This window comes from Spermophilus citellus, assembly GCF_964194105.1.
Source record: "Spermophilus citellus genome assembly, chromosome: 12".
NCBI lineage: Eukaryota > Metazoa > Chordata > Mammalia > Rodentia > Sciuridae > Spermophilus > Spermophilus citellus.
In genome coordinates this window covers 42486299-42499447 of record NC_138198.1, presented here as the reverse complement: position 1 = coordinate 42499447, position 13149 = coordinate 42486299, and the positions used below count along the sequence as shown (strand labels likewise).

The 13149-nt window shown below is 60.2% G+C and overlaps 1 protein-coding gene and 1 long non-coding RNA gene across 4 annotated transcripts in view; one reads left to right on the top strand and one right to left on the bottom strand.

Annotated features, from left to right (window-relative positions):
* Positions 1–13149, bottom strand: part of LOC308631712 — an 895537-nt gene that overhangs the window by 449343 nt on the left and 433045 nt on the right. The window lies entirely within an intron of this gene.
* LOC308632038 (voltage-dependent P/Q-type calcium channel subunit alpha-1A-like) overlaps positions 1–13149 on the top strand; it is a gene marked incomplete at both ends in the record, with an annotated part of 99785 nt that overhangs the window by 51587 nt on the left and 35049 nt on the right. The window contains 5 exon segments of the mRNA XM_081263693.1: positions 5975–6423; positions 7063–7198; positions 8425–8554; positions 11351–11410; positions 12002–12108. Coding sequence (XP_081119819.1) covers positions 5975–6423; positions 7063–7198; positions 8425–8554; positions 11351–11410; positions 12002–12108 — 882 coding nt within the window.

Below are 13149 nucleotides of genomic sequence, written 5' to 3'. Positions count from 1 at the left end.
AAGCCGGTTTTCCATTTGCATGAGAGAGGGTAGGGAGTCGCCCAGGAGAAAGGACAGTGTCTTCCTGGGTGGGACCTCACCTACTCCCCTTCCCCAGATGCCCACCGCGCCCCTCGGCCCTGGCGCCACTCGGTCTCCGTATTTCCTCAATGCCTTCCTAAAACCATCCTGTGGGTCCTTGTCCCTCCCGAGCTTTCCCCACTGGGCTGATGGAGCCTTTCACCATTTGCTAAGTGCCTACTGTAGGCTAAGCTCACGCTGTGAATTCCCTCAAGTAATGACAGATGTGGGGGACATGGTGTCATCACAAAATGCCTGAGACTGGCCAGTTGTGCTCAAGAACGGGGAGCTATTGCCAGGAGGGGGGCGCACCCCTGTCATCCCGGCTACTCGGGAGGCTGAGGCAGGAGGATGGCAAGTTCAAGGCCAGCCTCAGCAACCTAGCAAGACCCTGTTTCAAACAAATAAAATACAAAGGACTGAGGGTGTGGCTGGGTGGCAAGGCACCCCTGAGTTCAGTCCCCAGTGCTGCGGACACAAAGAAACTGTCAGCTGCTTCAGCAGCAGTAGGGAGCACCAGGAAGTGCTGCCTGTTATCCTCCACACTCTCATCAGCACACAGGGTGAGGGCCTGAGAGCCGCAGCCTGAGCTTCCCCACTCCAGTTCCCGGGTTTTGCAGAGGGAACTGGCTTTTCCCAGGAGCGGCCAGCCACCAGCCTAGGGGAGAGGATGGAGATCCAGCCCTCCCATCACCCAGGGCCTCGCCCCCTCTCCAGAGGAGACAGTAGCCCCCACCTCCACCAGGGCCTCAGTGGATCCCGTGGGAACCAGTCAGTCACCGATAGGTCCCTTATTAATAGACACTGCAAATGCTGAGGCCAGCAGAGAAGCAAGTTAGTCAGTTGGCTGGTTTAAAAAAAAAAAGTCATAATGCTCACTGGAAATAAACACTCAGGAAAGCATATTTTGCTTTTTTTTTTTTGGTTCCAGGGATTGAACTCAAGGGCCCTCCACCACTGAACCACATCTCAGCCCTATTTTGTGTTTTATTGAGAGACAGGGTCTCACTGAGTTTAGGGCCTCACTTTTGCTGAGGCTGGCTTTGAACTCGAGACCCTCCTGCCTCAGCCTCCTCAGCCTCCGGCATCATGGGTACGAGCCACTGTGCCCAACCTTTCTTTTTCTTTTTCTTTTTCTTTTTTTTTGACCTGAGGTCTCCCGGGGTTGCCCAGGTTGGCCCCGCCCTCTGGACTCAAGCCATCCTCCTGCCTCAGCCTCCTGAGTAGCTGGGGCTGCAGCCCGGGCCACCATACCATATCTGGCTGATTCAAGCATTATTAAGAGGGGGAAATCAAAGACGAGGCGTTAATCTAATTAATTTGCAGACATAAAATAATACGCAGTTTCTGGTCTCTATGGGGATGATGCCGCAGCCCTGAGGCCCGAGCCTCCCCTGATCCCTGCCTCATCCCTGAGGCCCTGTCCCAGCCGCTCCCTGAGGGCTTGGTCCCTGCGGAATGGTCAAGGGAGGTCTGTCCCCTCACCTCCCTCCTCCCCTCATCTCTTGCCCCAGCACCTGCTCTTTCATGGTGTAGGGCAGGGGCCCCCCAGGGCGGCCAAAGTGAGGAGGAGCTTGGCTGATTCCCAGTGAACGCAATCCCTGTGACCCCAGGGCGCGCCCCGCCTCCCCGACAGCTCCCGGCAGTCCTGGCACAGGGAGGGGCCTGCGGGGTCCTGTCCACCTGCACTGGTCGCCATGGCAACCCAGGCCCAGAGGACGCCCAACCCCGGTTTGTCCTGCCCTGAGCCCTGAAGCAGCCCCGTGCGCCCGCTCCGTGCACCCCAGTCGCCCATCGCCCCGTTTCCTTCGGCCAGCCCTGCCTTGGCCTCGGGGTCCGAGGACCGCCCCCGGCAGCCTTCCTGCGCTGGCCACCACCCCGGCCACCGGTCCTCATCAGGGGTCATCGGGGGCCATCGGGGGTCAGCGAGGTGTACGTGGAGCGAGCTGAATGGGGGTTCCTGTTACCTCGCTCCCCAGATAATGGGGGCCAGCCCTGGATCTGGGGTCTGAGCGCGTCCGGGGCAGGAGCTCCGCAGCCCAGCAGTACGAGCCGGGCCAGCGGGAGGGACGGCGCAGGCTGTTATGCAATGGCCTCCTGGGGCACAGGGCACAGAGGCCAGCCCCGGGAGGAGCGGGGAGGCCGCGGTCTCCTGCCTCTGAGATGCTGGAGCGAAGCCCCCCCCTCCCCCCCCCAGGTGCAGGAGGCTCTGCGCCTGCGCCTGGTCACACACCCTGACCCACAGCCAGCGGGAACCCAGAGGAAGAAGGACAAAGCCAACTAAGGCCAGGGCCCTCGCCATTCCTCAATAATGTCACCTTGCAAGGAAGCACCCCGAGGGTCCTCGCCGTCCCGGCCTCCCTGTCCTGTGAGTGTTTTGCTCTGTTTTGGTGCTGGGCTCTTCACCCAGGGCGCTGTACCCCCGACTCACCCCAGCCCTTTTTAATTTAGAGATAGGGTCTCACTAAGTTGCTGAGGCTGGCCTCAAATTTGCGATCCTCCTGCCTCAGCCTCCAGTGTTGCTGGAATTACAGGCACATGCCACCGCACATGGCTTGTGTGACTTTTTTTACACAATCTCTTTAGATGGTGACCGAAGGATGGGCTCCTTTTCAAGTTGTGACTTGACTAGGTCTGCTTGGGGGCAGGAAGATCTTTCATTAAAAATCTAGACAGGGCTGGGGATGTGGCTCAAGCGGTAGTGCGCTCGCCTGGCATGCGTGTGGCCCAGGTTCGATCCTCAGCACCACATACCAACAAAGATGTTGTGTCCGCCGAGAACTGAAAAATAAATATTAAAAAAAAAATTAAAAAAAAAATCTAGACAGTTGGGGGCTAGGAATAGTTCAACTGGTACAGTGCCTGCCTTGCGTACACAAGGTTCAATCCCCAGCTCTGCCCATCCCCCAGAAAAAGAAAAGAAAGAAAGATGGCTTTTATTAAAAAAAAAAAAAAATCTAGACGGTGGCCTCCGCCATACGAGCAGTTCTGCGGCGGTGGATTCAACCAGGCGCAGGTCAGAAATCGCGGGGGTGAAACCGTGTCCACACTGAGGGGGGACAGTTTTCTGAATCCCCTGAGCAACACTGTGTGCCCAGCGCCACGTTAGGAGTCCCCGGTGTCTGCAAGTGGTGGACCGTCTTCAGGAGATCCCACAGATTCTGTGCCAGTGCTTCTTTATGTGGGGGATTGAGCATCTGGGGGTCTTGGTCCACGGGGCCCTGGGGCCTCCCCTGTGGAGGCCAAGGGAGGCTCACATGGTACTTAACCAGAAGGTCTCGCCGGCCAGACTCCCAGCTTACATTGGCTTCTCAGAACGCACCTGTGGGCGCTGTGACAGGCGGGGAAGCCCTGGTTTGGAATTCACTTCCCGTCACCCGCACTCGGGGACGATGCCCGGAGGGCAGAGGCGGATGGTCTCTGATGCCACGCACCACCCGTGGCCTCCCTGACTGGCCAGCACATGGCGATCACCTGTGTCCCCGGGTCTCCCCCTTCCCTTCCCTTACGAGAGGATTTGCCGTGGGTCTGGGCTCATGCCAGTCTCCTCTCGAGATCCTCCATGGCATCTGCAAAGACCCTTTGTCCAAAAGAGGTCACTCTGGCGGGCCCGGGGGACCTGTCTTGGCAAGAGGGAGGAGGGAGGAGGGGGGCCTGGGCCTGGGCGAGCCCACACCCAGCAGGACCAATCCTGCCCTGGCCCAAGGCCTAGCAGCACCCCACAGTGTCCCGTGGCCACCTCTAGTCCTCATGGGACTCCCAGGACACCACTCTGCGTTACGGATGAGAAACTGAGGCTGAGGGACTCTCCGGGGTCACGTAGCGAGTAGCCTCTGGGATCACCACTTCAGTCTCCAGGACATGGGGACGGTCCCACTGCCGTGAAACCAAAAAGGGTAAAAACATAACCTGAGAGAACTCAGGCTCAGAGAGGTTAGTCAGGCTGCTCGGGCTCACACAGCTCCTTGACTTCCCTCCCAAGCGTCCATGCGACCAACGTGACGGAGGGTGAGGGCCTTCCCTGCGGGGACTACAGAGGGACTGCCTGGCTTCTCCTTCCAGGAGGTGTGGGTACACACAGCCGGTATCTACTCCCACGTGGGATTGGGCGCAGAGCCTCTGCTGACTAGCTCCAGGCTAGCTCCACGCTGGCTCTGCCACAGCTGGCTGTGTGGCCTGGGGCAGGGCCCCGTCAGTCTCTGATCCCCTTCTCATCTATAGAGTGAGAACGCGGTGAATCTCCCCTGGCCTGTGGCTAAGCCGCCATGGAATGGCCTGATTTGGTTGGTTGGTTGGTTGGTTGGTTGGTTGGTTTGGTTTGGTTAGTTGGATTTAGTTGGTTGGATTGGGTTGGTTGGTTGATTGGTTTGGGTTGGTTGGCTTGGTTGAGTTGGTGTAGTTGGTTGGATTTGGTTGTGTTGGTTGAGTTGGGTTGATTGGTTTGGTTTGGCTGGTTGAGTGGGTTGTGTTGGTTGGTTTGGTTAATTGGGTTGGGTGGGTTGGGTTGGGTTGGTTGATTTACTTTGGTTGCTTTGGTTGATTTGGTAGGGTTGGTTTAGTTGGGTCGGTTGCATTGGTTGCATTGATTTGGTGGGTTTGGTTGGTTTGGTTAATTTGGTAGGATTGATTGGTTGGTTGGCTTGGTTGGTTGGGTTGGGTTGATTTGGTTGGGTTAGGGTTGTTGACTTGGTTTGGTTAATTTGGTTGGATTGATTTGTTGGGTTAGATTGGTTGGTTTGGTTAATTGAGTTGGGTTGATTTGTTGGCTTGGTTGGGTTGGGTTGATTTGGTTAGTTGATTTGGTTTGGTTGATTGGGTTGGGTTGGTTGGCTTGGTTTGGTTGGGTTAGTTGGTTGGGTTGGTTGGTTGGGCTGGGTTGACTTGGTTGGGTTAGGTTGATTGGTTGGTTGGGTTAGTTGGGTTGGGTTGACTTGGTTTGGGTTAGTTTTCTTGGTTTGGTTGGTTGGTTTGGGTTGATTTGGTTGGGTTAGGTTGGTTGGTTTGGTTAGTTGGATCGGCTTGGTTTGGTTGAATTGGTTGATTGATTTGGTTGAATTGGTTGGGTTGACTTGGTTAGGCTGGTGGGGCAGTGGGATTGGTTGGGTTGGGTTGGTTGGGTTGGGTTGATTTGGTTGGGTTGACTTGGTTGGGTTAGGTTGGTTGTTTTAGTTGGTTTGGTTAGTTGGGTTGGGTTGACTTGGTTGGGTTAGGTTGATTGGTTGGTTGGGTTAGTTGGGTTGGGTTGACTTGGTTTGGGTTAGTTTTCTTGGTTTGGTTGGTTGGTTCGGGTTGACTTGGTTGGGTTGATGTGGTTGGGCTGGTGGAGTAGTGTGATCGGTTGGGTTGGGTTTGTTTGGTTAGTTGGTTTGGTTAGTTGGGTTGGGTTGATTTGGTTGGCTTGGTTGGTTGGGTTGGGTTGACTTGGTTGGGTTAGGTTGGTTAGTTTGGTTGATTGGGTTAGTTGGGTTGGGTTGACTTGGTGGGGCAGTGGGATTGGTTGAGTTGGTTGGGTTGGTTAGTTGGTTTGGGTTGATTTGGTTGGGTTAGGTTGGGTGGTTGAGTTAATTGGGTTGACTTGGTTGGGTTGACATGGTTGGACTGGTGGGGCGGTGGGGTTGGTTGGGTTAGGTTGGTTTGGTTGGTTAGTTTGGTTGGCTTGGTGGTTGGTTAGGTTGGTTGGGTTAGTTGGGTTGGGTTGACGTGGTTGGGCTGCTGCGGCGGTGGGACTGGTGGGTTGGCTTGGTTTGTCGGTTTGGCTATGGCTCTGGGGTGACCCCAGGCGGGTGTGTGCTAGGCAAGCGCCCTGCCACTGAGCCACCCCAGGCCGTCCCTTGCCTGGTCTTGGGCAGGCGCCACCCTGTCCCCACCGTCCTGACTCTGCTGTGGTTCTTTTCCGCTGACCTGCCTTCCTCAGAGAGAATCAGGGCGCCGGGGTCCCTGTGTCCGGCCCCAACCTGTCCACCACGCGTCCAATCCAGCAGGACCTGGGCCGCCAGGACGCGCCGCTGGCTGAGGACATGGACAACCTGAAGAACAACAAGCTGGCCACTGCGGAGCCGGACAGTCCCCACGACAGCCTGGGCCCCGCCGGCGCACCCCAGAGCCCCGCCAAGATGGGGAACAGCACAGTCCCTGGCCCCATGCCCGCCCCGGCCGCCAACCCGCACAGCAGCGCCGGCCGCCGGGTGCCCAATGACCCAGGGCCCCCGTCGCACCCCGGCGCCCCCAAGGCCCCCGAGAACAGCCTCATCGTCACCAACCCCAGCAGTGGCCAGGATGCCTCGGCCAGGACCGGGAGGCCCGAGCACACGGCGGTGGACATCCCGCCCCCAGGGCCGCCCCTCAACCACACGGTCGTCCAAGGTGAGCGGCCGCGGGGACCTCGGGGACCTCGGGGATGTCGGACAGGCGCTGCTTCGGCCCAAGGAGTGTCAGTGTCTCAGATATTAGATCCAGATGTCACCATTTCGACCCGCGAACCGTGTTTTCTGAACCGTTAACGAGACGCTCTGCCTTCTTCTCACCCTGGGTCCTGGACGCCCAGTGTCCCCCACGCCCCAGCCTGTCCCCATCTAGTCTGGCCACGTGCCCTGTGCCCAGTAGCCACACAGCGTGGAAAGGGGTGCCGTGGCCTGAGCCCATGTCCCCCTAAGTGGGGCCGTTAGCACCCCCTGGGTGCCCCCAGCCTCGGCATGAAGGTCAGGCGGGACAGGGACAGGGCTGACCAAAGCCCCCGAGGAGCCCAGCAGACTCAGGGCCACAGAGTGGCTGGAAACAGGCTTTCTGGGGCCAGGCGGTTGAGGTGTCCCCTCAAGGCTGTGTGACCTGAGGCAAGTCACTGCACTTCTCTGTGCCCCCGTTTCCCTGTCAGTCAGTGGGGATCATGAAGTACCCCCCACAAGGGTCAGTGAGGATGCGGCGACATGCCCCGCCCCTGGGGTGGGCGGGAGCCCAGAGATTCCTGGGAAACCACGGAGGGAGCCCTGGTTCTTGTCCCCACAGTGAACAAAAACGCCAACCCCGACCCACTGCCCAGGAAAGAGGAGGAGAAGAAGGAGGAGCAGGAGGAGCCCGGGGAGGACGGGCCCAAGCCCATGCCCCCCTACAGCTCCATGTTCATCCTGTCCACCACCAACGCGTGAGTAGGCCCGGGGCCCCCGGGAGGGGACGAGGGCCACGGAGCAGAGGGGGATCCACCCCCCAACACCACCATCAGCCCGGAGTGGCCCGTCCTGAAGTCGTATGAGGTGGACGTTGTCATAGCGCATCCCGAGCTGACCCAGGAAGGTGCCCTGGGCCATCAGGGCTCTGATCAGGCTGCGAGTCAGAGCTTCAGTCACCACCTCTTTGGAGACCCCACTGTGTCCCACTCCGGCATTGGTGACCCTCTGGTCTTCGTGGTCCAGGCCACATTCCAGATGAGAGTTCCCGTCCCACAGCTGATTCTAGGAAGGGAGGGAGGGAGGGAGGGAGGGACATCTCTGTGACCCATGGGTCCTCAACACCCTTCATCCCCCTTTCTTCAGCCCAGTGTGGGGACCAAGACTTCCAGAGTCGTTAGGAGCCACAGTGTTGTAGGGGCAGACGAGGCCAGGTGCCGAAGACGGCAGGAAACAGTTGTATGTGGCTGCAGCCAGGCTCAGAGGGCGCAGCTTTTGCTGTAATCAATCAGTCCCCTGAACCCCGAGTTCAGGGAGTTTCAGAGTTTTCTCCCCAGCATGTCAGGGGAGGGGCCCAGAAGTTCACAGTCTGCAGAAGTTCACAGAAAAGCAGCTTTTTCTTTCACTGTTCTGGGCAAGTTAACTCTTCAAGGACAACACCTGAGAAGGGGAGAGCTTCTTCTCCCCTTTCTTTCCTCCCCCTGCCAGCTGTCACCATGGAGCCCATTTGTAACTTATCTTAAAAATGTAGACATCTCTGTGAAGCCCAGCTCAGGGCCAGAGGCCTTGTTTGCACAGTTCTACAAAGTACTATACTGGATGTGTTTGTGAAAAACTAGTAAGGGGTGTCCAGCACCTGGAGTGCTGGCATCTTCCCGGCCAGTGGCCAAGAAAACAGGGCGACACGAAAATAGGAAGTTTATCTACACTGGACTCTTGCTGCCAGTCCTAAAATCAGCATGGGGAAGAGGGCTTTCTGTGGAGGGAGGGGCCCACTTCAACAGGGTAAACCGGACATGTCTGTGGCTCCCCTTGGGAGGTCTCCCCTGCCTTCTTGGGGTCCTAGGACCCAGAGAGGGCCCTAGGTAAAGGATGGCTTGGTGGGTGTGGCCCTTAGAAGTTAGGGATTTCGAACAGTGCTATGGTAGAAGGCCTGCGATCCTGAGCTCTGAGTGGACCTCTGCACACCATCTGTCCCCAACAGCCTTCGCCGCCTGTGCCATTACATCCTCAACCTGCGCTACTTCGAGATGTGCATCCTCATGGCCATCGCCATGAGCAGCATCGCCCTGGCCGCTGAGGACCCCGTGCAGCCCAACGTGCCCCGCAACAATGTGAGACCCGCCTCACCGTCCCCTTCCTCCTGTAGCCCCAGACTCAAGCCGGGTGGGGCTTGACTGGGGACAGCCTCGGGCACAGCCGTGTCTGCAGGGAGGGGAGGCACATCTCTGAGGGCAAGATGTCCCTGGAGGGGACCACCCGGCTGGGTCCCCTGGTGGGGGTGGCGGGGACAGGACAGGATCATGCTCTGCCTGGAATGGAGGGGGCCAGGGGCTGAGCCGGGTTGACTTAGAGGTGCCCTCTCAAAAGCCAGCTCTCCCAGTGGAGTCTCCCACGAGGACATGAAGCTTTGGAGGAAGGATGGGCTGGGAGGAGCCCGAGGGTGAGGCCGGGAGAGGAGAGGCCAAGGGGAGGCCAGGGCAGAAACAGCCCAAACTTTTACTTTTGGAGAACAGAACCCTCCGGGGTCCAGGGTCTGCTAAGCCCCGTCCACCCGGCCCCTGGCTGTGTGTGTGCCCAACCCCGGGCCCAGCTGCCTGAGCTGCCCAAGTTGGACATCCGTTGGACGGGCGGGCAGTCGGTCGGTCGTCCAGTCTGTCTGTCCTCCAGTCTGTCTGTCCTCGTAGTCTTTGGAGATGCTGGAGACTGGACCTAGGGCATTCGGCCTGGGCCCAGCCCCAGCCCCACGCTGTCTTTATTTAGAGTCAGGGTCTCACTGAGTTGCTTAGGGCCTCACCGTTGCTGAGGCTGCCTTTGAACTCCCGATCCTCCTGCCTCAGCCTCCCCAGCCGCTGGGATGACAGGTGCGGCCAGGGTGCCGGCCACCGCCTGGCCACCGTGACTTATCTAATCCCGGCAAAGCCCTCTCCAGGTGACCCCAACTGATGAAGGAGGGGTCAGACCCAGAGAGTGGGAGACAAAGAGGGAGCAAGTGACCATCCTGGGTCACCCTGGAGATCTGCCAGTCAGAAGTGAGCCCTGGCCCTGGTGGAGAGGGGCAGCGGCTCATCTCATGGGTGGGGCACCTCCTGGGGCCCTGGCCTGTCCCCTCCGCTCCCTGCCCAGACCCACAGTCGCCCTCCTCACCCGCCAGCGGAGGCTGGGGCTCATGCTAAGTAGGTGAGTGCCCAGGGCGTGGCTCGGAGGCCTCGCTGGCTTTCCCTGCCCCCCCCCCCCCCCCCCCCGCCTGGCGCCCCGAGGCCCGCGGGCGGAGGGAGGGAAATCAGAAGGCGGCGGAGGCTGTGCTGGGTCCTGGCCGACCCGGCAGCCCTCCAGGTTCCCTCCTGCTCCTAGTTCCCGGGCCTCCCAGCTGGCAGGGCAGGTGACGCAGGGGCTGCAGAGAGCCTGCTGGGGCCCCGGGCCAGCACCCCGCCCAGCCCGTAGCGGGAGTTCGGGTCCTCAGAGGCCCACGGTGATCCCGTGCGCCCTGCCTGGCCAGGAGGGCCGAGGGCTCAGGGCGCAGCTCCGCAGGGTGGGCGGGGCCAGGATTCCTGCTGCCCCTGGCGGCGCCCAGGACCATCGCCCCACCGTGGGGACCGCCCAGCTCAGCAGAGCCAGAGAATCCCCGACGCGGAGGTGACCACAGCCCGGCCCCTCGCGCCCGCACCCTGGTGGCAGCCACACCCGGGACATGATATCAGAGCGGCTCCTGCAGGCCCGACCCCAGCTGCTCGGGCACCCACTCAGCAAGCACCCTTGAGCGCCTGCTGTATGCCTGGCCCTGCACTAGGAGCTGCAGCAGCCACATGGGGACTATCTCTGCAGGACTGATGTGGGGGACAACGGGATGATTGATACCATAACAGACAGCTCCCTGGGAAAGGATGAGGGGTGCGGGGACAAGATTCCAAGGCCGGGAGGTGGCATTGTAGATAGGTAGCCGCCGAAAGCCTCGCCGGGAAAGCCATTCCCAGCCAAGCATGGAGGAGGGGGACCCCACAGGATGCAGGGAAGGGCGTTTCAGGCAGAGGGAACAGCCTGTGCAAGGGCCCTGGGGTGGGATCCAGGAGGCAGGAGGCCAGGAGCAAGGGAAGGGTGGAAGCAGGGCACCGTGTCCCTGGGGAGGTGACCAGAAAGTCGTGCAGAGCCGCTAGACCAGCAGGAAGACTGGACTTCATCCCAGTAGCGGGAGTCAGGAAGGGGCGAGAGCCTGACGCAGGTGTTCACCGGCGCCCTCCGGTGGCCGTGTCCAGTAATTACCAGGCCCTTAAGTGCACCATTGGTCAGGCCACACCCTGGGTCACCACCAAGCTGGGCTGTGCGCGGTGGAGAGTCAGGGCTGAGGGTCGGTGATCATCCAGGCAGAAACTGGTCGAGGCTGAGACAGTGGGGCGGGCGGACGAGAATCACCCACCCTGGTGAGAGCGTGGCCATGGGACACAGACGGTGACAGCAAGCAGCCGGGTGAGCCCCAGTGCTTAGGAGACACCACATGGAAACAAACCTTGCCCAGAGACCCAGCGGAACCAGGACGCAGTGGGGACAGGATCCAGTTACCCCTGAACTTGTCCAGGGCCCCCTCAGCACACATAGAGATTGGGGCAAATATACAAGGCCCCTGGATGCTGGCCTCGGTGCCCGCCGTCCTCACAGAGGGATTCCATGGGATTTGCTGCCATCTGCTGGAAAGTCTCATTCACAACCTACAAATCTAGGGGTGGGAGGGGCTTTTGTGCAGTGCACGCCCTGCCCAACCATATATGACAGATACGCTTCCTCTGGGTGGAAACTCTGCTCCTTGGGGACTTTGCTGGGGGGTCTCACAGACCAATAGGCAATTGCAGTATTTACAGGGGTCGGTCTCTGCTGGAGCAGGTCGGTGATCCCTGCCCTCTTCATGCCCCCTGCAGGTGCTGCGATATTTCGACTACGTTTTCACTGGCGTCTTCACCTTTGAGATGGTCATCAAGGTGAGCGCGGGGACAGCCGCCAGCGCCCCGCGGGGTTCTGAGCCCCCAGGACCCTCCGGGTGCAGACGGCTTCCCTGAGGCCTGGACGTGGTGCATGTGACCGAGGGGCGGCCACGAGAGTCGGGAGAGGGGCAGGGAGGGGAGAAGGGCGACTGCGACACCTGGAGGAGCCGCGCAGGGGGCGGCCAACCGCGGGGCTCTGCGCCCGGGGAGGGGGGGTGCTGGGCTGGGTGTGCGCCGGCGCCCTCTGGCGGCTGCGAGCAGGACAGACCTGAGGGCGGGCGGACCTGGAAGCCCGCGCAGGTCCCTGGTGGACCCTGCGGGCGGCACCGGCTTGGTGGCCTAGGAGTGGACAGACTCCTGGGGGTTGGGAAGGCAGAGCCCCCAGGGCTGGCTGAGGACCCGATCGAGGGGCAGCCCAAGGTCTGGAACCAGCGAACCCTCGCTGCCTGTCACCGGGTGGGGCCTCCGCCCCCCACGCAGGGCCCTCGCTCCTGCCCCAGGCTGCAGGGGGAGGTCCGTCCACCTGCCCCCTGCACTTTCTCCCGCGGGCCGCAGGGGCCGAACCTCAGCGCCTGCTCTTCCCCGCAGATGATCGACCTGGGGCTTGTCCTGCACCAGGGCGCCTACTTCCGCGACCTCTGGAACATTCTGGACTTCATAGTGGTCAGTGGGGCCCTGGTGTCCTTTGCCTTCACGTAAGTCCCCACCCGAGGCCTCCGCTGGCCTCCTGGCCCCCATCCTCAGCCTGAGACCACCTGCTGGCTCAGGGGACCTGCTCTCAGGGCGTAGAGATGGGGCGCGTGGGCTCTGGGTGGCGGGAGGTGCCGCATGTCACCAGGAGGAGCTTCCACTGGCTTTGTGCACGTCAGGGAGAGAGAAGGAGCGGGCATCCCCCTTCTCCTCCTCCCACGGCAATGGCCCGCCACCGGCCTCCTGCCGTGCTGCAGGACATCTCATCTCCCCTCTGCTCCGCGAGCCCCCCAGAACCTCTGTCTCTTTGGGGTGCCCCTGAAAAGACAATCATGGATGAGTGTGCATGACATCCCACCCCGTGCCTGAAGGCCCCGTGCCTGTCGACCGATGGCCCTGTGTCTTCCCTGTCTCCTGGCAGGCCTAGGACCCTCCGCCCTCCGCAGGGCTAGATCATGGCACCTCCAAGATGGTGCCCAGGGGCTGGGCAGCCCTTCCAAGATGCCACCATGGCGCTTAGTACCCACTCCAAAATGGCACCTGATGAGTTCCGGGCAGCCCTACCCAGGGGCACCCGAGTTCTGGGCAGCCATTTCAAGAGGCACCCTAGAGCCTAAGGTGTCCAAGTTCTGGGCTGTTCCAAAATGGCACAAGTTCTAGATAGCCATCTCAGGATGTCGCCCAAGAACTAAGTGACCATGGTTCCAATTCTGAGCATCCGTTCCGAGATGGTAGCCCTTAGGTCCATTCCAAGACTCGGCTGCCCCGAGTCCTGGGCAGCCATTCCAAATGACTCCCAAGCTAGATACTCATCTCAAGATGGTGCCCAAGGGCCGCGCAGCCATTCCAAGGTTTGGCTCCTGAGTTCTAGAACCTAAGTTCTAGGTGACCATTCTACTAGATGGCCCCCGAGTTCTGGGTGGACGTCCCAAACTGGTACCCAAGTTCTACCTGGCCATTGAAATGGTACCTAAGAACCAAGTGGCCACTGCAAGATGGCCCCCGAATTCTGGGTAACCGTTTCATATGGCACCCTTGGGCTCAGT